General features: G+C 38.1%; 1 protein-coding gene across 9 annotated transcripts in view; it reads right to left on the bottom strand.

The window, feature by feature from the left end:
* CTTNBP2 (cortactin binding protein 2) overlaps window positions 1-26734 on the bottom strand; it is a 162309-nt gene that overhangs the window by 53042 nt on the left and 82533 nt on the right. For 8 of the 9 annotated variants that reach the window (XR_681584.4, XM_009454062.4, XM_519331.7 and 5 more), the window contains exons 5-9: window positions 20620-20823; window positions 19220-19319; window positions 16804-16954; window positions 13883-14137; window positions 3453-3570 (exon numbers count right to left, since the gene is read on the bottom strand). Coding sequence is in view for 8 of the 9 variants with exons in the window: in XM_009454062.4 (XP_009452337.3) it covers window positions 3453-3570; window positions 13883-14137; window positions 16804-16954; window positions 19220-19319; window positions 20620-20823 (828 nt within the window). In the remaining variant the exon portion in view is untranslated. Of the gene's footprint in view, window positions 1-3452; window positions 3571-13882; window positions 14138-16803; window positions 16955-19219; window positions 19320-20619; window positions 20824-22749; window positions 22790-26734 lie in introns of all 9 variants that reach the window. The other variant, XM_009454063.4, reaches the window with a different exon arrangement.

Consider the following 26734-nt stretch of genomic DNA (forward strand, 5'->3'; position numbering starts at 1 on the left):
GCTGGAGGGCAGTGGTGCCACCTTGACTCACTGCAGCCTCGACCTCCCTGGCTCAGGCAATCCTCTCACCTCAGCACCCACGGAGTAGACAACAGTTGGGACTACAGGCACGTGTCACCATGCCTGGCAATTTATTTTTATTTTTTGAAGAGATGGAGTTTTGCCATGTTGCCCAGACTGGTCTTGAACTCCTGGGCTCAAGCAATCCTCCTGCCTCAGCCTCCTCAAATGCTGGGATTACAGGCATGAGCCACCATGCCTGACCATACACCATTATTTTTTGGCTCCTTTCCTTCCTATTTCCCAATCTTCTTTTAGAGCCATTTTTTAAAAATATTTTCTGCCCTAAAAATGGGGGTTTCTCTGGGCTTGGCCTTCAGTTTGCTTTTCCCTTCACCCTGTATATCATTCCTGTCTCATAGCACACCTATGACTTGAACCATGACCCTGATCTCCAGCCCTGTGACTCCCTGGCTTGTTCAGCCCTCCTTCCCTCTTACTAGGTACCAGTCATGCTCCCCATCTATGGTACCCTGTGTATCAAGATCAAGACAATTATTTCCCCATTTACCTCTTACTTCCTCACTTACAATCATTCATTTGTTCATTCATGTCCACAGGATTGCATCAAAACTTACATGGAAGGTTGAGTCAAAAGGAATACAAGGCCTTTTATGACCTGACTCTAGACTTCCCATACTCATCTCCCTCCTCTCCCCAGCACTGCAGATATAGCTAAATACCTCTAAAGACTCCAAAGCACATCCCCTTCAGTGCCTGTAGATATGCTGCTAGTTCACCTGGAATGGCTCTATTTTCCACTCTTTCTTGGCTCAGCCTTTCAATTTTCACTTAAGTCTTCCATAGGGAAGCTCTTACCTCCCCTATGCATATTTTTACACTTTGCCTCATTTAGTGGTACTTATAACAAATATAGGCTTGGAGTTGTATTTTTAAACTTTTACACAGATGGTTTTATATTATGTGTCCTTTTATAACTGACTTCTTCACTCAACATTTTTTTAATGTATTTCAGGTGATTTATATAGATAAAATTTATTTTTAAGTGCTACTTGGTACCTTTAAAATATGAATTTTCTACAGTTTATTCTATTTATCCATTTCCTAATAGATTTCCATTTAGAGTGCTTTCAGTTTTCTAGTATTACACACAATGCTGCAACACACATTTTCATATGTCTCCTGGTACACACATGCAAGAGTGCTTCTAGCTATGTGCTTAGGCGAGGAGTAGTTTGTTGAATAAATGAAAATAATTGTGCATCTTTGTTCTTCTTTGACATATTCTGTTCTTCAGTTTTTTTGTTTTGTTTTGTTTTGTTTTTTTTTGAGATAGAGTCTCACTCTGTCACCCAGGCTGGAGTGCAGTGGCGCCATCTTGGCTCACTGCAACCTCTGCCTCCCGGGTTCAAGCGATTCTCCTGCCTCAGCCTCCTGAGTAGCTGGAATTACAGGCATATGCCACCACGCCCAGATAATTCTGTATTTTTTAGTAGAGACGGGGTTTCTCTATGTCGGTCAGGCTGGTCTCGAACTCCCGACCTCAGGTGATCTGCCCACCTCAGCCTCCCAAAGTGCTGGGATTACAGACGTGAGCCACCACACCTGGCCCCACTTACTTTCTATAGTTCATTTGCATTCGCAGCTTTTATCATAAGCCTTATGGAAGTAATCATAATCTAAAGGCATATTCTGTCTTGTTTACTTCTCTCAGATTGTCAGAATTGGAATCTTAGAAAGACTTTAAGAAACGATCCACTCTTTTGCACTCAGGTATACGAATAATTACTAACCCTATTAACAGGTGAGCAGACTGAGGTGAGAGAAGGCTAAGCACCTTGCCTGACATTACACAGACATCTGGATACTGGGATTCAGATGCCCTTTCCCTTAAATCACACTACCTAATGTCCAGTCTTCCACAGGATGTACACCTGCAAATCCTGCCAACATGTCTGAGATAGAAATTATACTCAGGTCTCCCACATCAGTCTTTATTTCATAAAGTCCTCCTTAATCCTCGATTTTAGGATTTCCCATCCCTCTCATTATATACCATTTCCCTCTCCTCCACCCTGGTCCAACTGAGGACACATCATTAAAACTTTTTGATGCTTGATCTGTTTCCAGACTCTCTATAGGTTGATTTGTCCCAGAAAGAGCTGCCTACAGAATTCCAAAACACCATTTGTATCACAGTATGCACTATCAACAATCTCATTGGCTCATCTTTGACTGCCAATTTAAGGTCAAAACTACTGAAATGAGCATTAAACTGCCCAAAACATCAATTGCACTGTCTCATCCTTCCAATTCCCCACCTCTAATCACACCTCTATCCCAGCCATGCCAATATCCTTCATATTTTTCACATCTAAGATACCATAGCTATATATATTTATTCCTATTTTTAAAATGTTTAATATCAAAAAGTGAAATATAATTAAATGACAGCATTTACATTCCATAATAAAATTTTAGCTCAACAGAAAGTGTTCCATGTTTGTTCTTAGGTTAGCATCAGCTTGTAATAAGAGAACTATTTTAGAGAAATTCTATATAAGACACTGTTTCAGACACTGAGCAGTGATTCAAAAGTTTAAGGTCCCGAAACCAAGACTTTAATGATAAATAAAGCCTTCTGTCAACCAAAAAAACCCACTCGGGTTTAAAGAGAATTTCTATTATTCTCTTTTATATTTTATATTAAAGTATACTTACACAGTTTGCATATATGCTTCCTTACCATGCTGAAATTTTCTTCACAAAATAAAAGTATATGAATGTATGTATTCGATTGAAGATAAAAACATTATTTCAATTTTTAAAATGTTGCTTATCCTAAAATTGAATTACTGATACAGCTGGCTGACTGGATGGATTGGGTGATAATCTTAATATAAGAGGTCATGATGTTTTGTAAGGTCTATACTCCACACTCATTAACCCACAAGTGAGCCTTTATAAAATATGCTGAGGAGCACATACTCGTGGAGCTGGAAGGGACCCAAAAGATGATCAATTATCTTCATAGAAAAGTAGGCGACCAGGTGCTGGGAGACAACCAACTTGCCTGCCTCATACAATCAGCTGATGCAGAGTACATAGCTGGGATTTTTCATATCCTGCCAGTCTAATGTCTAGAAAGACAATCTAAGTCAGAAGAAAAATGCAATAAATATTTAGATTGCTGTCCTAGGTCAGTAAAATACGAGAAGCCAGCATTACTTGAATAGCAATTAGTTCTACAAAAAGTCATTCTACATGGAAAAATAGTTAATTATCACACTTATAGTCAGTATTTTTGCCATAGCTAGGGCTCCAAAAAGGTTAAAAAGGACATGCAAAAGATGTAAATAGTTTTTCCCATTGTACCAGAGGCCCCAGCAGCATAGGGGAAAGATAAACAATAAGCTCTGAACATCACTCACTCAGATTCTCCAGCAAATGCTTGCAGTCATCAGTGGCAACATCATGCACAGTCCGATTGCACTTGTCTCTCCTTTCTGGCTCAAGCCCTCCGTGCCTACACAAGATTTCTAGGCAGTTCTATAAAGACAAGAGCTCTATTACCTCCAAGTCCAAATGAATTAACTTGAATGCAAAACCCAAAGGAAAAGCCAGTTGCCTATAACAATCAAATCAAGAATTCACGGCTATAAATCTTATTTCAATTCCATCAACCCCAATATACAGACTAATCTTAAACTAAACAATGTCTAGAAATGCAAAACAAAGAGTGCTTATTTAAATGTAAATGATAGGATCATAACATTGTTCCACAGAACAGCTTCTTAGGTTGCAAGAAAAAAAAAATAGCTTGTTAATCACTCAGTCTGCAGATCGAAATTAAGAACAAAATTAATTTCAGCAGACATTCTCCTTTTATGGTAATTTGGCAATAGAAAACAAAAAGACTTTTGCTATAACGGGATGTACTTTGCTGTCTTCTAGACTATAAATGGCTTTCCTGGTAATATAAGTGCAGGGCTCTAATTTTAACAATTCTAAGAGTCCTCATAAGCATATTTGTATGAGATGTTACCTTGCCATATTTTATTTGAAAAATATGCATATCATGTTGATTGAGATTTTAGAAAAACATTCCCTATAGATGTTGAAGTTATGCTACCTTTCCTTTTCAGCTTTTTCTTCTTCTGTGTTGCTTAAGGAAATCTCCATTCAAAAAGTAGAACTACGAACTGAAAAGTCTTAGTCCTCCATATTTTTTCAAATGCAAAGTAAGAGACAATATATATACATAAATTTTCTAATAAATAAGCACATGGCAAGATGTTACATCAGGATATTTACCAAGGAACTCTCCTGTATCAATGTTTACCACTTGATGATTTGTTGGTTAATTTCCCACAAAGCTAAGGAGAAAAATGAATAGACCAGAAAGCATGAAAAGGAACTAATAACCAAAACAAGCAATGCCCTGCCCATCACTCCCCTAAATGCACACACACACACACACCCCTGTACACACACACACACCCACTTGGAGGCATGGGGCTGTCTTGCAGTTCTAACAACATATTAAACCAGGTCATCTTGAATAGCCTTTTCTTATCTTTCTGTAGCACACCCTTACATCCACTTTTAAAATATACCTATTTCCTTCCTAATATAAAATATTTTTTAAAGAAATACCATATCTGGCTGGGTGTGGTGGCTCATGTCCGTAATCCCAGCACTTTGGGAGGCCAAGGCATGTGGATCACTTGAGGTCAGGAGTTCCAGACCAGCCTGGCCTGGCCAACATGGTAAAACCCCATCCAACTAAAAATACAAAAATTAGCCAGACATGGTGGTGGGCGCCTGTAATCCCAGCTACCCCGGAGGCTGAGGCAGGAGAATCGCTTGAACCCAGGAGGCGGAGGTTGCAGTGAGCCAAGATCATGCCACTGCATTCCAGCCTGGGTGACAAAGCAAGACTCTGTCTCAAAAAAAAAAAAAAAGAAAGAAAGAAAGGAAGAAAGAAGTATAATATTCACATAGAAGTATATAACTTGAAGCATTATCACAAAGCACACATACTTGTGGAAGGAGCACTTTGGAAGCCCCTTTTGTACTCCATCTCAACAATTAACTCCTCCATCCCCCCCAGAGGCAACTACTATCTGCTTTCTAATATTAGAGATTGGTTTAGTCTATTTGTGAACTCTATATAAATGGAATCATACTGTATGTAGGTGCATTTTTATATTTTGCTTCTTTCATTCAACATAATGTCTCTAAGATTCATCCATGTGTTGGGAGTAGTCAGAATTCATCTTCATTAAAAAATGATTACTATGTGGGATTCCATTATACTCCATTATGGTATACCACAATTTACTTATCCATTCTCTTGTTGATGAACATTGGTGTTCTGCTATAAACATTCTAGTACATGTCCTGTGGTGTACACGTGTTTGGTGTTCAGTATATAGCAGAGCTGGACTGCTGTGCACAGGGCATGCACATGTTCTACATTAGTCCATACTGCAAAGAGCTTTCAAAAGTGCCTACACCAAAAGGTACTTCCACAAGGAGTATACATGAGTTCCAGTTGCTTCATGTTGCCTCTGAAACATACTTTTAAATGCAATAATGAGTTTGCTAGAAAGTACAGTGAGTCCCTAAGGGCCAGAAAGAAAAACAAAAAAGTAAGCAGAAACCACCAATTCAGTGAAACTTTAACAGGAAGCCAGTGCTGCTATGAAGGTAAAGCTGACAGACAGAACCTTCTTGGATGGTGGAAGGATAGGAAACTGGGCCTTGGGTTTCCTGAGTAAAGAAAATCTGCCTGCTTGCAAAGGGAAGCAACTAGGACATTTGTTTCTCCCTGGCTGGCCCTGTTCAGGTTAGAGGGATCTCTCTAAAGCTTGCCATTTAAGTCTGGCAATCTGTACAATTATTATGTGGCCATTAAAAAAGTAAATCTTAAAGAGAAGTCTGGAAGTCTGGCTTTCATAGGTCTACAGTTCAGATTTAAGAAATTGCTAAGCTAAGAAATTAACAGAACACAAAGTCAGATAAATAAATGTCAATTCATATCAATTTGTTATTACTAATTTGGACAAAATCAGTAAATGAATAAGATAATGTTGATTTAGAAATGAACTCTAATTAGAAACTTAAATAGAAAGCAATCTGAGCACTAAACTTAGTGAATTCTCAAGATGATAAATGATAAAAATCACACATTTATTTTGCAAGTTAGAACTTGCAGTAAATGTAGGTAAGAGGCACAGCAGACCTGGATTCTAATCCTGCCATCCAAAATGACTCTATCTACCACTGTTGCTGAATCATTTAACATTTCCCTGCTTTCATTTCTCTATCTGTATTTCAAGTATCTATATCTCATAAGGGTAACGTGACTTAAATGAAAGATGCACACAAAGTTCTTATATTCTTGGCCTGTACTAAACTCCCAATATTTATTAGTAGCTATTATTATTACTATAATAAACATCATCATCACCAGCTAGAAAACAGTCCAAATATCCAGTTAACTGGTGAGGTACTATAGCACATAACAAATGTCACTAATCTCAAGACAATTTAAGTGTTGTTACTTCAGATTACAAACAGAAATGATAAAAGGGGTAACACAAGTTTGCAATACTCCTGAACTGAGAGTCTTTTATTTCTGGCCGTCAAAGTAGGTTATTTCTAATTTTTATTACATTCAGGTAGGTCAGTGGGCCAGAACATAAGCAGTGACTTTCTCTTTAAGGAAGCATGAATGTCAGTCCCCATGAGGGTAGCACATAGCCAAACACTACTACAAGTGTAAATTCTGCAGTGTGTGCTGGCTGCATGGGGAACTCAATGAAAGTGAAAACTTTGGCCCCACTGACACTTAACAACAACAGCTACAACAACTATTTGAGCACATACTAAGTTCCAGGCACATTCCACACTTTGCAAGTATTCAGTGTTCGTTTAGCCCTCACAGCAACTTTATAAGTAAGGCACAAAGCCCCTTTGGGCCAGGGGCTATTATGAGGGCTAAGGGTCCTGATGGTGAATAAGGTAGAGAAGTTCCATGTCTCAGGGAGGAGTGCAAAGTGTCCTGATACACTCAGAAAAGGGGCTGGTGAAGCAATGAGTACAGTTTTACTTTATGGAGGAGCAGGAGGAGGTAAAGAGGGAGAGAAGTATCTAAACTCTCTCCTTGTTGAATGGGATTGTGTGAAGAGGACAAATGCTGTGATCCCAGTCCCTGCTTCTGGAAATAGAGTCCCAGGGGCCCTAAACTGGGCACGATGTCCTACCCAAGTGATACGGAGACAGGGATCTAGATGGATGAGTTTAAGCTAAATTCCTATTAGGATATAGAGACATCTGCTATAACAGAGACCTTTTAAAGAAGTAGTTTAGGCCTCAGCTTTCACATGCACTCACATTCCACTTGCCAGAACTCAAGTATTTGGCCATAGTTTCCTGCAATGGGGACTGGAGAATGCTGTCTTTATGCTGGGTGTCCATGGGTCCAGCTGAAACAGAGGGATCCGTTACTATGGACCAAGGACAGAGGAGAGGTTGAGGGGTGAGGGAAATGCCAGGCTCCTTTAGGCAGAGCTGAGAAGCAAGGTACCAGTGCCCAGGAAATTCAGTAGAAACCCCAAGTCCAGAGAGCTAGAGATAAAAATCAAAGTCAGAGCAGGGGGCCAAGAGTTTGAGATTGAGCAGAGGGAAAGAAAATGAAAAAAGTTTGCAATTATAAAATTTAAAGCCCAGCTCAAGTGCTGAGAACAACCTTGGGGTGTAAGTGCTGCTTTACAGGGCTGGGGAGATGGAAGCTGTTAACGTGGGAAATAACGACATGAGTAAGAAGGTAGAGTTAGATGTGCATGGCCAAAGATGAAGTTGGCTGCTGCCAGCTGTGAAGGGCTGAGTGCTATGCACTTTGCATGCTTTTCCATAGGCATGAGGATGTGTTTGGGAAGGAAAGTGCCATGTTCAGCTCTGTTCTGAAAAGCAATTGTTGTACTGAAAGATTACATTGGAAAGGACAAGAGTGACAGCAAGGAGACCAGTTAAGAAAAATATAGTAGTCCATTCTCTTACTGACTCAGCAAACATTTAGTACTTTTGGGCCACAGACTGTGCTGGACACGGTATATATAAGGATTAAAAAGTAACTGTTCAGAGGAGATGGAGAGGCAGAGAAGCATGCAAACAGTCACAATAAAGTACATGCTCTCTAAGCAAAGTGTGGAGAGGTATCCTGGGAACACCTAACTCCAAGAAGCCAAGACAAGCTGAAATGTTTTCCAGGCAGAGAGGGGTCAGGACAGGAGAAGAGGCCATTTGAGGTAATGGCAGCAGCAGGGAGGGGAGAGAGCACAGGATGTTTGCACATTGGCCGGTCATGCGTGGTCAAAGCCTAACACGCACTAAGGAAGGAGACAGAAGTGTGCCTAGGGGAGCAGACCAAGGCCAGATCAGGAAGGGACTTGACTGTCATGATAGGCATCCCTGCCCTGGAAGTGATAGAGGCTTGGGAAGACATGAAGCAGGTAATTACATCACCATGTTCACCTGTTAGAAAGGCCCCTCACATGGCAATGTAAAGGGAAGCAGAGAGACCGAACATGATGAGACCACAGCAGTACCGTGAATGTGACCAGACAGCAGATGATGAGGGCTCCCTTAGGACAGCGCTGACAAGACTATGGAGGAGGCAAGGTATTCAAAATTTATTCGTAAAAGAGTAAATCTAGAGTTGTGTTGATCATTTGAGTTCTTTAATTTAGGAAGATGGAGCAAGTAAACAAATGCCAGGTGATGCTATTGGAGTAAGAGAGGAGAAGCAAGAATTGCAGCAGATTGGCCAAGAAGCATAAACATTAGGGGCCAAGAATGTGCTAGAAGGGAGCTGTCTGGTGGAAGCAAAATGAATGTGGTCCCCAACAGGATTACCCTATAACTGTTTAAACTGGAACACATTAGAGAGTAAAAGGAGGCACTGTTAATAATTACACTGGGATGACAGGCATAAACAGGGTTGTACTGAGAAAACTGGAAAGTTTGTTCCCCTGGTTACCAAGGAAAGCACCTGCCTAGACAGACTCAGAAAATGCTTCAGTAGGGCTAGAGATGAGATTTTAGAATCCCTATAGATTATATTCTGCGGATCAACAAGATCATTCAAGTGAGAAAGTTCAGAGTGACGAGAAAAAGGATCAAAACCCAGATCCATGAAAGGTGTTGGTGGGAAACACTGGATGGCCCATGTCTTGGATGAGAGGTGGAGCATGACCCTGGGCAGCCAAGTTTACATTCCCTTTAGGGTTCTGCCAGTCACTGCTGTCCAAAGTAAGAAAGGATTCAGTACTCTTCACTGAACATTACAGGGAATGAGTATAAAAAGGCATTTTCCATATCAATTTTTTAAAAAATTAATAGAAAAAAGGAAATAATCATAGATAATCAAAAGCATTACAATAGAGTTCAAAGAACAGATTCTATTTATCATGATAAAAATCTAGTTCCAATGACTTTGTGCCTTTTGCAGGCACCTAATCTAATGTTCTCTCTTCTGAACTAGCTACCCAACTCCATGCGACAATGAATAACTTTAGTGACTCCTATTATCTTGTTCTTGTTGCATCCAATTCCTAGGAATATGGAATCCAAATGTTGGTGCGTCATGTGGACCTTTGCACATACCTCATGGATACCTCCTGGAGGACCAAGGTGGCTGCTACAGTGTGAGTAGAAACGTCTGACTCTCATATGACTAAAAGCTAACAATGCATCAGGCAGATCGCAATCCTAACACATAAAAATGATCTAAAGTGGGTAACAAGAGGGCTACCACCTGATCAGAGGACAGTGGGACTGCCCAGAGATGACCTCCAGGATGCTGGAGATGAATGTCTAGAGGACAAGTAAAAAGGCAAATATGGAGATATGGGTTTGGGACTAGTTACTGCAGGAGTCACTGTTGACTCCTGAAAGACTGGATAAGCTCTTAGAAAATAGGAGTAGGCAGCTGAGAATAAAGCTTGGGAGTTGCTTAGAGTTAACACACACACACACACACACACACACACACACACACACACACACACACACACCCCAAAAAACAAAAAGCAGAAAAACAAATAGAAAGCCTGGTCAGCAAAGTTGGAGAGGAAGCGAGAAAAGGGCAGTGTTCTGGAAGCCCAGGGAGAGAGGCGTATGCATTAAATCGTCAACTTGTTAAAACACCCAGGGAGACTAAGCAAAAGCAGAAGTGACAGGAAGCCACTGGCTTTGGCAACACATAAGCGAGAACTATAACCTCCTCCTGTAGTCAAAAATTCATGCAGTCCCCCCAGTGAAAAAAATCTCTGGGTATATGAACTTCAACAACAGAGCTACACAAATCCAGGCAATCTCCTAAATTTGTTTCGGTTGCAGGAAACTAACATGTCAATGGTTTCATGACAGAACAGGAAGTTTCGTTAAGAAACTCATGTATCTATTCACATGAAATGATGGAAACAAAGGCTTATCCTTAGTTCAGCAGCCTCTCTGGAATAGTCAGGCCAGCTGTAGAGAGAGGTTTTCCGATGACATTTAATGGTGGTCTGCACAAATTTCTTAACCATTGAAAAAAAGACCAGGGGCTAACGTGGAAAAAGGACAGATTTGGGAATTTGATCTTCAGGAATTAGTTACCCATTTCCCATTTGTTGTAGATAAAGACTTAGTTTCTTTATCTACAACACAAGGGAAATTGACTAGATGAACTATGTCAGGGGTCCCTGAACCCCCGGGGTTTGCAGACCAGTATCAGTCCATGGCCTGTTAGGAACCAGGCCGCACAGGAGGAGGTAAGTGGAGGGTGGGCAAGCATTCCTGTCTGAGCTCCGCCTCCTGTCAGATCAATGGTGGCATTAGACTCTCATAGGAGTGTGACCCCTATTGTGAACTACACATGCAAGAGATCTAGGTTGCATGCTCCTTATGAGGTGGAACAGTTTCATCCTGAAACCATTCCCACCCACCCCACCCCCAACCATGGAAAAATTGTCTTCCACGAAACTGGTCCCTGCTGCCAAAAAGGTTGGGGGCCACTGAGCTATGTTATGTCCCTTCAAGCTCTGAAATTCCACAATTCTCTACTGAAAACCACGTGGAAACTGAAGTCATCTTCTTGGGTAGCAACGATACTACTACCCTGTGTAGATTAGACAAATGTATGCTAGAGAAAAGAAAAAAAAATATTTTTAAGCTCTACTTGTGGTCAATGTAGAATCTTTTTACCAATGCAATGACTAGCTCGGAGCTGTATTTTTTTCAGAAATCTGACCTTAATATCTTAGTTATAAGTGGATTACTTTCTGAAGAACTATCTCAGCCAGAATATAAATATTAGGCAAATGATACAAATATATTTTCCAATATCTTTGACTAGGGGAGAAGGAAGTATGGTACAATGAAAAGACTAATGGACTCAGGCAATCTGGGCTTCATTCCCAACTTTTATCTACTAAACCCTCTGGGATTTAAATGTCTTAATCATAAAATGGAGAGGTTAGACTAGAAGATTAAATGTCCACTCTAGGGCTTAAAAAATATATTAATAGCCTAGCAGTGTGTGAATATCATCAGTCATGCCCACTTAAAAAAATCTCTCTTTCCTTGTCCAAAATTCATCTTGTGCTTCTTAAAGCAAAAAAACACAGGAGAGTCATAGTCTATGGGAGAAAGAGGTCACATTTTCCTTGGACAATATGCCAGAGGTGTGGAAATCAATGACAATGCCATCTTTGATCATAAAAACACCAAAACTAATAAAAGATTCATAATTAAGGAGCTGAGCAGCATCACAATTGCCCTACACTGAAGGGTAACTCACCCTGGGGAGTGGGTTCCTTTCTGCCTAGCCTGAGAGGTTCAGTAGCTGAACATCCTAGATCAAGGGTGTTCAGGTTTTGTTTTTCCTTTTTTTTTTTTTTTTGCCTCTAGGCTGAGTGCAGGTATAACACACTCCTATCATTAACATCTCATATTACATTCAGAGTTTTTCTTTTAAAGGAGTGGAGGCAGGTTGCAAACTACCCTTTCCATGCACCTCTACAACAGCAAAAGAGATTCATAGTCCTAGATTAACTGTGCATATTCAAGTTTAAACTATTTACATTTTCCATCTGTGTCTCCCAAAAACTTTTATGTCAAATATTATTGCATTCCATTTAAATCATACAAACAAATCAAGTTCCCAGAATTTTTTTATCTCTTTTGTCAAAGGGTAAAGTTGGGGAAACAAAACAACAAAACTACTGCTAATAAACAATACCTCCAGATTGAATTGAATCATGCCCTTTTCTCATTTTGTAAAACACCAAAGTCCAAGATGAACAGCTTCTGCTAAGATCACAATAACAGGAAGTTACCCAACCAGGAGCTCTAAATACACATCTTTAGCTATCTCCTTCTGGATGAACAAATCGTAGCCCTTACATTCAGCATGTCTAAAACTGCATTCTGTCTTCTTGATCAAAATGATGTCTTTTCCTTGTTCCTTTTGGGAATGTCACTATTATCTTTTTATTCAGCTCCCCCATTTCCCTCATCTAATCCGTGTTCATTTCTGGGGCATTCCTAATATTTCTCATTATTTCCACTGCTGTCATCATCTTTCATGTAGTATCCCTTCCTGATACCAATTTCTTCATAATCTCAAATCTTCTTGATGTTGTTGCTAAATGAATCTATTTAAACTATTCAGTTGATTATTTTGTTTCTTTGTACAAAACCTTTCAATGGTTTCACTTTGACTAGTAAATTAAGACCAAACTCCTTGCTATGTCATTGAAGGCCCTGGGCCCTGCTGTGAAATTCCCAGTCAGGTCTTATTTCTCACTACTCTCCATTACCCCAATTAACAGGGACCTGTTATCCACCTCCCTACTTCCATGTGTTTGTTTTTAATGCTCCTTTCACCTGAACCACTCTCCTTTCTCGGTGGTAATGGTGAATTTAACCCTCCTTGCAAAGCTCAAAATAATTTCCACCTCCTCCAGAATGGGCCATGCCTAAGCCTAACATTCCTGGAGCTCTGCCCTTTGAAATATGTATGTTCTCTTTCTTTTTCCCGTAATTGCTGCATTTTTGTACTGTTCCAACTGCATTTCTGTTGTCCTTGTGTTTTTTTATGTGTGCTTTTCTTATCCTACATTTGTCTTGTACCCTGCTCACTTGCCATTGAACTAGGAGCTAATGGCAAAAGTGATCCTTGCCAATGTTAGCACGCACAGTGCCTTGCACTCAGGAACTTTCTAATGTCTTATTATTGCTAACACATATTAATGCTAAAGCGATTGACATCAGAAAAACATGAGTGAATGGACTACTATTATTATACTATTTCTTTAATATTCAGAATCTTTCTGTATTCTATCTGAGCATCTAGAGCTCCCTCTTAGATATCGGTAAGACAGCACAGTTAGGGATAAGTTTGGCAGCTCAGGGTACAGGGCAAGAGAATGAGCTCTGCAGCACGAGTGTGAATCCTGACCCTGCCTCTAACTAGCAGCATGGTGTTGGTACTGAAGTAAGCAACCCAATGGACTAAATCAATGCCAATGATTTGCTCCTATAGTAGATAAGATAAAATGTTTGAAATTACCCTCATATTTCTTATTAACAAACTACAAATAAATGATTTTTATTAAAAGTCTCTTATACCCTTGACCATAAGTAACTACTACATAGGAATAATGTCAATGTGTATTGGTAAATAACATCTGCAATTGTATCACTCAGTCTGCAATTATTCAATTTAAGTACACTTAATCTATAGCAGACAACTTTGCTGCTCATCAAATTACAGCTGCATGATGAGGCCAGCTGCTACCAGACACACCTTAAAACCTTTGGAAGCAGCAATGTGGGCAGCAGTCCAGCCTTCTCTGTTGGCGTGGTTAATGAGGTCTGCAGGAACAACAGGCTTGCATATGCCTTCAGGACTCTCTTCTCCTCCATCCAAGTCAAAGACACTTGACTCGGACTCCTCCTCATTGAAAGAATTTCCACGAGCTGGTATTCTATGGTACATAAGAAGCTTGAGGCTGTCCACATTACCAGTGTCCACAGCTGCGTGAACTGGTGTCCAGCCATCCTAAAAATAAAATGACCAGGGGGAAAGGGTTGATAACAACATTAATGTCAAGGATAATATTATTGAAAGTTCACTTCTAAATGTTCTTGGGCATGGACCACTGAGCTGGGAAAAGCAGGCATTCCAATCCTGAACATTATCACTGATGAGCTGGGTAAAGTTCTCTGACTCCTGTCAGTTAACAATATTTCCAACTGCTATGACTCATGTTTGCTATTTTGTAATCATTTCTACCTACCAGTTAACCATTTGGGGTGAGCAGGTACTGTCCAGGGCATAACTGAGCATTATGTATGGTAAATCAAAATCTCAATTTAATACTATGAAAGAGAATGAACTTTAGCTTAAAGGGATTAAAAAATTTATATGCAATAATGTTATTAGTAGAGTACTGAAAGAATGCAGTTATAAGCCAGTTTTACTTGTAAGGCACTGACCTAACTCTGTGATCCTAAAATTTTATGCCAACCACCCCAGAAGCAAAGATCCTAAATAATAGGGAAAAGGTAGACATAAAGAAAAAACAAAGCCAAATAATTTCAGTGGAGGTTTATGGGCCCCTATTGAGTGTTTTGTGACTGCAGAGGGATACTGATCATTATAAGCTTAGAAAATGTTTCAACTAAAATTATTGGGTCTGTTTTCTAGAATATATTATTTTGGAGCCTCTATTACCCACTTAGCTGGTTGCTAGAGTAGGGGTATTAATAGAAGTCCTTTTTAGGGCAGTGATTCTCAGGTGTGGTCCCCAGACCAGCAGCATCAGTATCACCTGGGAACTTTATAGAAATGTAAACTCTTAAGCCTCATCTCAGATCTACTGAATCAGAAACTCTGGGGATGGGGCTACCAATCTGACTTAACGACCCCTCCAGGAGATTCTAATACACTAAAGTTTGACAAGCGTTATTCTGGGAAAAATCTAGGTTCTATCTACAGTCTCTTCATCTTTATATAGAAATCGGTCTGCCTTCTACTCAGGCACCCATCTTGTTTAGTTTTTTAAAAAATTTTTCATAAAAGAACCTGGCCTTATTTTGGTGATTTGGTGATTTTGGCTTTATTTTTCTACCTTTAATTTCCCCTTGACATACCTTTTTCATGCAGTATTTCACATTGCTATACTAAATATATTTCAGTAAGCTACAGTACACTTTAAAAAAAATAGGGTAGAAGACAGAGAAATAGGCAATAAATACGAACAATCTAAATTTGGGCTAAGTCATCTGAATATTTGCTAAAGCTGTCCCTTTATAATGTGGCTTTTTCTCTGGTTTGGAATCTCATACCAATAAAATCCACTTGGCTAAGACAAGACAACAGTGCTCCAATCAGGTAAATAAAGTCCACTTGGCTAAGACTATGGCGCTTCAATCAGCTCCATTCAGGCGTGTTCTTCACTGGGTTGTGGACACCTTTATTTGGGTAGTATAACAGTATACTACACAAGTAGTCTACTACTGAAGAGTATAAGTGCTTTTGACCTTTCCCGATTTATATCACAAAGGCCATGCAACCACTTCTGGAAAAAAAAATTTTCTATTTTCTATCCTCTTTTGACACTTTCTTATTATAAGGCACAAGACATAATTGTTCCCAATTACACTGTTTATCTCTGGAGTTTTGAGCATCTATACTTCTAAAGGTTTTGTTCAGCTCATCAGCAACTAGTTGGAGAGAATGGATTTCTGTGTTCTCTAACTTAGGATGTGACTAATTTTTATGCTGTACTACTTATTTTTCATTCAGCCCTGTGATACAAAATTAATTCATTTTTCACTATAGAATTTTATACTGAATATGTGTAACACCATAGATTTCTCAAGTAATATATATAAATAACATGAAAAATATAAAACTAAACTGTTTTCTCAGATTTTCAAAAAATAGGAAGTTTTTTTAAGAAAAAAAGCTCTAGCAATGAGTCATTAAAATGTTTATATCTAGCTTATTACATCTCTGCAAATATATATATATATATATATGTATATGTATATATATTTTTTGAGGCAGAGTTTTGCTCTTTTCTCCCAGGCTGGAGTGCAACAGCGCCATCTCAGCTCACCACAACCTCTGCCTCCCAGGTTCAAGCGATTCTCCTGCCTCAGCCTCCCTAGTAGCTGGGATTACAGGCATGCACCACCACGCTGGGTTAATTTTCTATTTTCAGTAGAGACGGGGTTTCTCCATGTTGATCAGGCTGGTCTTGAATTCCTGACCTCAGGTGATCCGCCCATCTCAGCCTCCCAAAGTGCTGGGATTACATGCGTGAGCCACCACGCCCGGCCACATCTCTGCTTATATTATTAACCACTGGTCCTCCTTTACTTAAGAAAACCCAGGATCTGAGACTATTATTTGTTGAATGAATAAAAAATTATACCTCCCTTGTCTGCCCTAGTTCTAAAAATAATCAAAGCATAGGTATTTGTTTTCCTGTTTGACAGATTAATCTGAGGCTCAGAGGTTAAAGGACTGGCTAGGCTAATGAACAAGGCATTTAATTAACAGGAAAGATTCAAACAAGGGTCAGACACTTTCCAAATCCTACAAGCAAAACAAAATAAAGCAACCCCTATTTTAATTTATTTTGTTTTTCTAGTTTTAGAGTTTACAAATATATTACAAATTATATACACGGGGGGGAAAAACGGACTGCTACTCACTGTGGTTTTTACACTTCGATTGGTTCCAGCTTCCAACAAGAGTTTAATACATTCTTTATTTCCATTTTTACAGGCCAGGTATAGAGGTGTCTGTCCTCCATCAGCAGCATGATTAATGTTAGCATCATATGAAATTAATAATTCTACACACCTAAACACAAGATTAGGATTAATTACATAAAACCTGGGTTTGACCTTTGAAGCACCACCTAACCAAGATATTAAATACCGAAAAGAAAGCAATGTTGCATCTTTATATACATCAATTGTTTCTATTTACATATATCAATTATTACGGATCTTATTACATGAATACTGTTTTTTTCACAAGGCTAGAAAATATATTCTAATCATAAAATTTAATTTCTCCCAGGAAATTTTGAAAAGTGCTAATACCTGCTTTATGACACTTCCCTATAACCAACTTGTGAAAGTAGAGTCCTTAGAATTTAACTTACTGGGATGAACGGTTTAACTGTACTTGATAAATATATATTATTTTGGTTCAAAATAGTTTGAACATTGAAAAAAGGCTGCTGAGTCATTCTGAGATTTTCACTTGAGAAAATAATTATAAATAGCATAGACAGCAGGGCACCATGTGCCTTCTCTATAAAAGGCAGCAGAAAGGCTGAGAAAAGGGTTGCCTTGGGGAGAAAAGACAGCAGACGTTGTTCTGTCTCCTGAAGTCAGGCTAGTTGATGAGGAAAAGATAGCTAAGCAGAAACTCACTGTCCTGAGAATCAAGGAGGAAAGAAATGAGGTAAAGTCAAGACTTTGTGACACTTATTTACTAGCTAAACATGTAGAGCTTAAGTTGTAAAATTAGTTGAGAATAAACTTAGAAAAGAGGGCTAAATCATAATCAAAGTAAGAAGCAATCCACTTCATCTTTTATTTTCACTCCAATGAATGTTTTTCCTAATTTTCCCTTGCAGTATCTGATTTATACATTTTTTAAAAATTAAGTGACATGTTGATATACATGTGTATCAGACACATTTAAATTAACCAATCCAGCCTGGCATGGTGGCTCACACATGTAATCCCAGCACTTTGGGAGGCCGAGGGGGAAAGATGACGAAGTCAGGAGATCCAGACCATTCTGGCCAACACGGTGAAACCCGTCTCTACTAATATACAAAAAATTATCTGGGTGTGGTGGCGTGCACCTGTAGTCCCAGCTACTCGGGAGGCCAAGGCAGGGGTATCGCTTAAACCCAGGAGGTGGAGGTTGCAGTGAGCTGAGATTGCACCACTATACTCCAGCCTGGCGACAGAGCAAGACCCCGTCTAAAAGAAAGAAAGAAAAAAATCAATCCCCAGATTTCTCCAGGGTCCTTCCTGTTTGCAGAGTTATCCATGCTTCCATTCCTGTGACTGCTATACTGCCCAAGAAAGTGGCCCTACAGGTTGCCTGGTGAAAGTAAAGGTAAAAAGCACAGCTCAGGAGAAATTCCTTTTGAAGGAATCAGGATATGTCCCAAGAGTAACAGCAAAATCAGTGTCTAGGGTTCTCAATGACAAACTCAGGGTAATGAGGTATGTGGTAGATATGCAAAAAAGTGAATCATGCTATACATAAATAATTCATTTTGAATTAAAAAAATATATTTATGATTAATAACATGGAGTCAACCTTAAAAACCCATATTTCAATAATTCTGGAATTTGTTAAAGAACATTCCTATCGGGACAGTTAGATTAAAAAGTTAAAAGCAACTTGCGTTTCCCACAACCTGCCATTTCAGCACAGGCAGAGAAAGCAACTTAGCTATTTTCTATTATTTTAAGTTAAAATATGACTTTTAATGTTAAAAAGTCATGCCTATATCTAACTGACTTAGCTACTAAAGAAATCATTGCTAAAGTTAGGTGTATTTTAATTAATAGGGTCTCTTTAGCTTAATGCTCAAACTACTTTCAGTACGTAAAATTCATGCTTCGATTTTGTTTTAAATGGTAAAACAAGATGAATAATTAGAATACATTACCACTAGGAAATTTAGATTATTACAACCAATATAATTCTATGTTCTACTTTTAGTGACATCATAAGTAAAAAATCTTTTAGGGGGTTGGAATGGTGTAAAACAGTGAAAAACAAACTTCTCAACAGTCCTTCATCTCATGACATATGTGTTGATATGCCATAGATGATCTTCCAAAGAAAGTTCATTCACGTTCAGTTGGGACACAGCCCAGTTCTCTTCTTCACTTCCCTCAAACATTAACTATTATTAAGAGCAAATTTAGAATCCTAGTTTGCATTTAAATCCTCAAATATATTTAGTGAATTTATTTGCCAGTGATTTTAAGCACTAGTTTACACATTCAGCCGGAACTAAAATACGTGTGCAAATTATAAAAAGAGGCTCCTTTGATGGTGGGAAAAAAAGAATTAAGAGCAACTTACTCGAAATGTCCCTGAGCAGCTGCAGCACACAAGGGTGTGAAGCCATTTTTATCAGCAGCATTGACTTGGGCTTCTGCACTCAGCAGCAATCTCACACAGTCTATGGATTTTAATAGAAAGCCATGTAAATTCCCCATTTGGAGTTATGATGTGCCAAATTCTATACAAGCTGTAGATAGATTCTAAACCCAAAGGGACTCTCCCCTGCACAGTTCATCTCACAATTCCATCATGGCAGACCTGAGACTCTGTAGACTATTTTACAGGAAAAGCAGCCTATTTTCCCAAAGATTATAATACCCCAGACTCACTAAGATGCGTGTGTGTGTGTGTGTGTGTGTGCATGCACATGTGCCCATGCGCATGTGCGTTTTGGGAAGAGTTGCTGCTGAGTAAAAAAAAAAAGTCATGTGCCAGAAAATGCTTTACCAGATCTTTCCAACAGTCTATCCCAGAAAATAATGTTCCTGGATGGAGAATCAAATTCATTTACCAAACTGAAATACCATTCTTTGTATTTAAATAAATTATTACTTTATGATGGTTAATTTAATCTTTAAACTGCTTTTGGATGGTGGGCATCCTACACTTAACTCCATGAATGAGGCTAAAGGACAGCCCATCGAAAGTCACCTAACTCAGGAATAAATATCACCTAGATGTCACATTCCTGATGTTACTTACTAGATTTACTTCTTCTATATTAAAGAAAATCTCCATAGTGATTATGAAGAATTCTAGAATACTTTAAAAATAACGGGCTCTCTGAGGTCACTAGAATCCTCCATTTATCTGAATTAATCGACAATCATACGGGCTTCCATATGCAACGCTATCTGACTTTGCATTTGCGGTCAAGTCCTCTCTTTTTCTGCACTCCCATATGTTTTGGTATATTTGACTACAGGATTTGCATTTTAAAGAACAAGAATAATTCCCAGTCTTCATCGATATACCATTTATAGTTACACAACTTCTTGGTTCTTTTAAGACATTCAAATAACTATAAATTGTTCCAACTGTGGAACAATTTCAGGCCCATGACCTTACCTAACTGCTAAAACTTTCCCTCACTGTAGCATGTAGCACTAAAGTTCTGATAATTAGACTTTCTCATATATCAGGTATTTCTAACAGACCATAAATGCAAACTAATCTTTGCATAAAACAAAGATTACTTTTTACTAGCTCTGGTAAAACTTTACATTAATGAACTGTACGATTCGGATTTTTTAAATGTTTATAAAAACTTTAAATCTCATGTTTAAAAAAACTATCCATTACCACCTGTAAAAGAAAAATAAAACTAAATCGAACTTTCTGCTCATTACAATTGATACATGGGCTTTTGACTTTCCATCCTTTTGCAAGTGTGTGGTACAAGATCTCGCCATATTTACCTGTATGTCCATTCTTAGCAGCAGAATACAAGGCAGAATGGCCATCTTCACAGGAGTAATTAATGTCCAGTCCTTCTTCATTAAGCAGCATTGATAATAAAGTGACATTTCCCTGGGCAGCAGCTTGCTGAAGAAGGGTGGGCCTGCCAGCCAGGGGGGCAGGACCACCACTCATTAGCAAAGGGGTTAGGGAGGGTGACCAGCCTGTAGGTTAAAGTGACCCTCGTTAGAGAGTAGGAGCAAGGACAAGAGACAGATATTACCCATTCCTTTCTGAATTACACACACACAAACATATGAACATGTGTCCCTAGAGGATTATGTGGTTTCTAACATTATCAATCTGTTAATATTTACTTAGCATGAATCTGGACTGTTATTTCAGATCTTACATCTGCTGCTAATTAAATCAACATACATGGTAAAAAATCATTTTTAGTCATGAGTCTTGCACAGCTAAGTGTTAAAGTGGTGACTGGTTTTAGGAAAACTTAAGATGGCTGTCTCATTTTAAAAGTTCAAATTTCTCTTCAGGATTTTAAAACAATTTGAATTTTAAAATGTAAAGGTTTTACAAGGTAAAGTTTTCCTCTAATTCAATATTAATCTGGAAAAGTAAACTGATATTTTTAGGTATAAGAGAAATAATTGTAACAGATTTTTCTTTTTCAACAAGGTTTCTAAAATGTTTAATTACAAATTTTATGTAAACCGTTAAGATGGACCAAAGAGTCTATTCATATTCCTTGAATTCCCTTATTTGGGAATAGAAATAATGGAGGCCAACTGCTATTCAGTATTAAGAGATAATAAAATATATATAACTGGATCTAGAGTTCACCAGCACAAATATTCAATATACAATTGTGAAGACTGTATCATCTGGCCACCTTTACAAAATGCCTAACAAACTTTTAATCAGCCAACAAAACAGGACACTCAACTATATAATTTTAACAAAAACAATGAGTTATAGTTAGATATTTCTCATCAGTATTTAGCAGCTTTAGAAGAGAGTCTGTTAAGTGTGTGAATTCGGCTGCATATAGCATGAAAAATTTTCTGAATTCTTCCTTGATCAAAAGGCTGTAAAAACAGTAAAGTAAAAAATGTTCATTCAATGTGACATATAGGTATTTGTGTATTTTAGACTTAAATACAGTGAATTTTCAAAATAAGACATTTTCCGCTTTTTCCTTATAGGGTTCTAATACCTGTAACATCGTTGTGCATATGTACATATATTCATCCCTAAGGGCACACTTTCACAGACCAATTAGGACTGTTTTGTCCTGACCAAAGTGATTACAGATGGAGGGCTTTATTCTAAATAGTGCTTCACAATGACTAGACCCTGAATTTCTATATGCACAATACATCTCATTGTGCATAAAACAAAGATTACTTTTTACTAGCTGCAGTAAAATTTTATGTTAAGGAACTATAACATTTGGATTTTTAAAATGTTTTGTAACTATCCACTACCACCTGTAAAAGAAAATTAAAACCATATTGAACCTTCTGCTCGTAACAATGGTCACATGGGCTTTTGACTTTACATCCTTTTGCAAGTGTGTGGCATGATGAGATAAGATTTCGCCATATTTACCTGCATGTCCTTTCTTAGCAGTGGAATACAAGGCAGAATGGCCACCTGATTACGATATGTGGTAATATCCCTTTAGTAAGATACAACAGATGGATGTTTTATACTCTCTGTACATTGGTATCAGCATAATTATTCTAAGCATATGAGAGTCATATTAGTACATACGTAATACTCAATTCTTATGATTAAATCCTAAATTACTTGCCTTAAATTATCTTAGTATTTTAAAAGTACATATCAAAGGAACTTAGTATTTAAAAAATTCTTTATTAAAAAGGTAAAACAAAGCCAATTATACAAATGAAACTACACTGCTAATAAAAAGCTGGATATTATATCTTTATAATCAATTATTTGGGTCTATGAATAATTTATTGTTTTTAATCCTATTAGGACTACATGTAGTGACATACAAAATTAAAATGCTCATAAAATTCAATATTTATCTAAACTTTATGATATTTTCCTACTGATACTCATTAGCTCTTCTTACAAAAGTAGTATTTTTACTTCATACTTACAAGAAGGCTCCTCTCTGGTACATTTTACCTTTTGTATTTTCTTAAAAACAAACAAACAAACAAAAAACAGGCCCACAAAAATTAAATCAGTACTTATTAGAAATGGATAAACAGAGAAATTATAAACACGAAGGCATAAAACCTCGACTGCAAAGCAAACACAGGCAATATGAAGGCATCACACTACAGTCCTCTGTGGAACAGGAGAGAATGGGGCTCATACTCAGCCTCTCTTTCATTCTCTCTTTAGATCTCATCCAAGGGGTCTTGGTTGTTGATATTCTTTTATGAATACCAATATATGTAAATGGTTTGCTATTCTTTTGGGTTTTGTTTACATTTTTCTTTTTTCACCATAAATCTAGGCTTTTCGGGGGAGGAGACAGTTTAAATACATTTTTCAACTGCCTTATACGGAAATATTCAATTGCAGCTGTAATTTCCTGGGAAACCCTATTTTTAATAAGTTATCTGAAAGACAAATTTTTTTTTTCAATTTGTTTTCAATCTTTAGACCACTCAAGGGTCTTCTTACACAGAACTACAGAAGATATATCAGTTGCCTTACTTTTTAGAGGTCTGCAATATATTTTTAAAATCTTTACAAAAGAAAAATGCTTTATAAATACCAAGTATTTTTAAACTGTAAATATGTTTTATATCTTCACTAACGTTTCCAATGTTGTCTAGCACAGACAAGCTTATTTTAATAAATCCTGCCTAAATATGGGAAAAATAGGACTTCATCATGAGACTATACTGTTCATCTGAAATTCCCGACAATCATAAAAATGGTAATACTTAGTTAACAGGTTAAATAGTGGTTAAGACAGAACAGACCGGTATTCATACAGCTACTCTAATGATGTTAGCAAAAGGTCAATCAGTTTTGCAGTGTCATACGCAAACATTAGTAAGGTGAGCATACTGCACAACATGCCAGGAGGAAGGGAATGACTGGACATGCAATGGCAGAGGGAAGGAGTGAGAACAGCTTCCGGCATCAGCTTCAGAGGGTGGAGAAGGTTAATGTCATAGCCCAGATCATTCTTGTTTTCTGATTTAGCCTTTAAGCCAATCATACATGGAGGATAATTTTTAAAAGATATGTTTCAATAGGGAAAAGGTGTAAACCAAATTAAATCAAATGTATCAAATAAAAAAAGAAAAAACAGAAAAAACAATTTCCAAGGGTATGGAAACTCAGTTGCCTGGAGTGATTTCTGGTTTAGGCTTCTGTTCATCTAACATTTGAAATGTGTTTATTTGGCAAGTTCAGGAGGAACAAGAAATTCTAGTTCATTTAGAATTAAGAATGTTATTAAAAAATTTAACATTTGGCTATAAAGGTTGCCAAATAGAGTTTGGGTAATTTATACTACAATTCATTAAAAGGGTAACTTCTGTCATTCCAATTTTCCTTGGGGCTCTTAGTCATAATTTTTATAGATAAAAGCTTACATGGAAACACAGGATTCTAGAGTTGGAAAGATCATGGGCCAGTAGTTCTCCAAGGAGGGAGAGGTAGTTTGAAAATTTATCAGGCAAGTTTAAAACTTTTTTTGTTTGGGAATATTATTATATAATTTTGGTTCAATGTTTTGAGACATGGTCTCACCGTGTCACCCAGGCTGGTGCACAGTGGCATGATTATGGCTCACTGTAGCCTTGACTTCCTGAATTCAAGTGATCTTCCCACTTCAGCCTCCTGAGTAGCTGGGACCACAGCTAATTTTTATATTTTTTGTAAAGATGGGATTTCGCCATGTTGCCCCGGCTGGTCTTGAACGCCTGGGCACAAGTGATCCTCCTGCCTCGGCCTCCCAATGTGCTTGGATTACAGGTATGAGCACTGCAGCCAGCAATGCTCTTGTTTTTAAATGAAAAAGCTAATGGCTCAGAGGGAATTAGCTCTCTAGGGTGATACTTAGAAAGGGGCAGAAATGGACTAATCCCGCCTTACTATACTTAGTTCAGTGCTTGTTTGATCACTGAAATTGGAAGAGACAACTGCCAGGTATTTGACAGATGTGTGTTGTCCCTGTGCCTTGCTTTGGGCAATCACAATGGAATCATTGGCTGTTTGGAAGGTTAATCCCCTTCAAAGGGCTCATGACCTGGAGAGGCACAAGCTCAACCAGGCACAGACAGGTTAGTAAGCAGGGTGGAGGCAGCTCTGGTGTTTCTTAGTTGCAATGGTCACAGTGGCGAAAATAGGGGCAATCTAAATGCAAAAGAGAGTTGAAATCCTCTATCTTATTTGGAAAGATCAGCTGAACTACATTTATACTTGAGTTGTAGAGTCGTACACCCCCATTGTGTAAGTGTAATCACACTTCCATTTCCCAGTCTAGGTGCTCAGTAAACACTTGCTGAATGACTCAAGGCCTCCAGTGCCTCCATTCTCCCTTAATAAGCCACATCTTCTAAGCAAATGACATAGAAACTGGTTATTCTACCAAAAGTAATTCAGAAGTTCTGAGAGGAATAAATAAATAAAATACTTTGGTAAAACTGCAAAAGTCAGAGAGTAGAAAATAAGGAATCCGATTTCCGTATCTTCAGTCGCTGGTATTTTTTTGGTTTCTGGTCTATATTGTCTTTTGCTCTCCAGACATAAGTGAAGGGCATTTTTCAGAGGAATTATAGCTCTTTTATCTAAAATCTTACTGAATCCTAGGGCAGGACATCCTGGTGAATAGATAATAGATTAGTAAATCTCTGTCTTTAAAAGTTAACAGATTTTAATCCGTTAACTTTTCAATCCTGTTGACAAAATGTTCCTCAGTCATAGATCCTGGTTTTAAAGCTTCTCTGCCGAAACCAAAGGGCACGTGCAGCTAAACCCAGGACCACAGTAATGACTAAGGCAACAAGTGGCAAAGCCTCAAGGTCTCAAAGTAAAGATGGCTTTGTATTTTTTTAAGTGACAAAACTTCTATATCCTAGGAAGTGTTTTCTACTTTACAGTCTATGCATTTATGGCAATAGCACTGCCACTGCTCCACACATTTCTGGAACTTGTGTTTTGTGACTGCCCAAAGATCTTATAGTACATTCTCTATTCTCCTGAGTAGCAAAATTCCTCTCTGAGGGTGGATTTAATTTGTAAGAAACAGCCAAAATTATTTTAGGCCACGAGAAGAGCTGTTCAACTCAGTAATACCATTTTGGATCAAAAATATAGAATGCTGAATGCCTGTAAAGACATCTCAAAATAATACTAAAGTCAATTCCATAGGAAATTCTCAAAAATACTGTAAGCAACAATATCATTGAAGCAGTAATATCACCTCTATTTATTGATTACTCATGCTATTCTAAGCTCAATACCAAGCTGACAGGTTATAGGATCCGATCCTCCTAACAGCCACCCTCCCCCATATGAGTAGCATAAGAAGTCACCAAAAATGCACAATTGTAAATGGCAGAGACTAGATTTCAACATAGATCTAACTTCCAAGTCCATGCTGCTTCCAATTCCCTATTTCGCCCCTCAAAATATGGATAAAGCCTCTCAAAGACCTTAATTTCAAGTTGATAGCTTATAATTGGACAAATAAATCCTAGTGTACTGCTGTCATCACCTGATAATTAGCAAATATGATGCTATTTGCTTTTCTCTCTCTCCCTTCAAAGTATTAAATACAACAACTGTTCAAACCTTCCTGTAATTATAAAAGTTCTCTCCCATTAGAACCAACAATCTCCACCAACCACTAAGATCCCATGGTAGGAGAGACTTCTTCAAAGTGTCAACAGAACTTTGTCATCCACATTTTGAGGGGTAAAATTGGGAACTGAAAACAGCATGGACTTTGCAGTTAGATGTGTTTGGAATCTAGTCTCTGCCATTTACAATTATGTATTTTTGGTAACATTACTTTAGAGCCACATTTGTTTAGTAAATAACTAATCCAGTCATGTCAATAAAAAGCAATGCTTTCTCTAGCACTGTATAACAAAAGGGAAAAATCGACCTCTT

Source organism: Pan troglodytes, chromosome 6 (assembly GCF_028858775.2).
Source record: "Pan troglodytes isolate AG18354 chromosome 6, NHGRI_mPanTro3-v2.0_pri, whole genome shotgun sequence".
Taxonomy (NCBI): Eukaryota; Metazoa; Chordata; class Mammalia; order Primates; family Hominidae; genus Pan; species Pan troglodytes.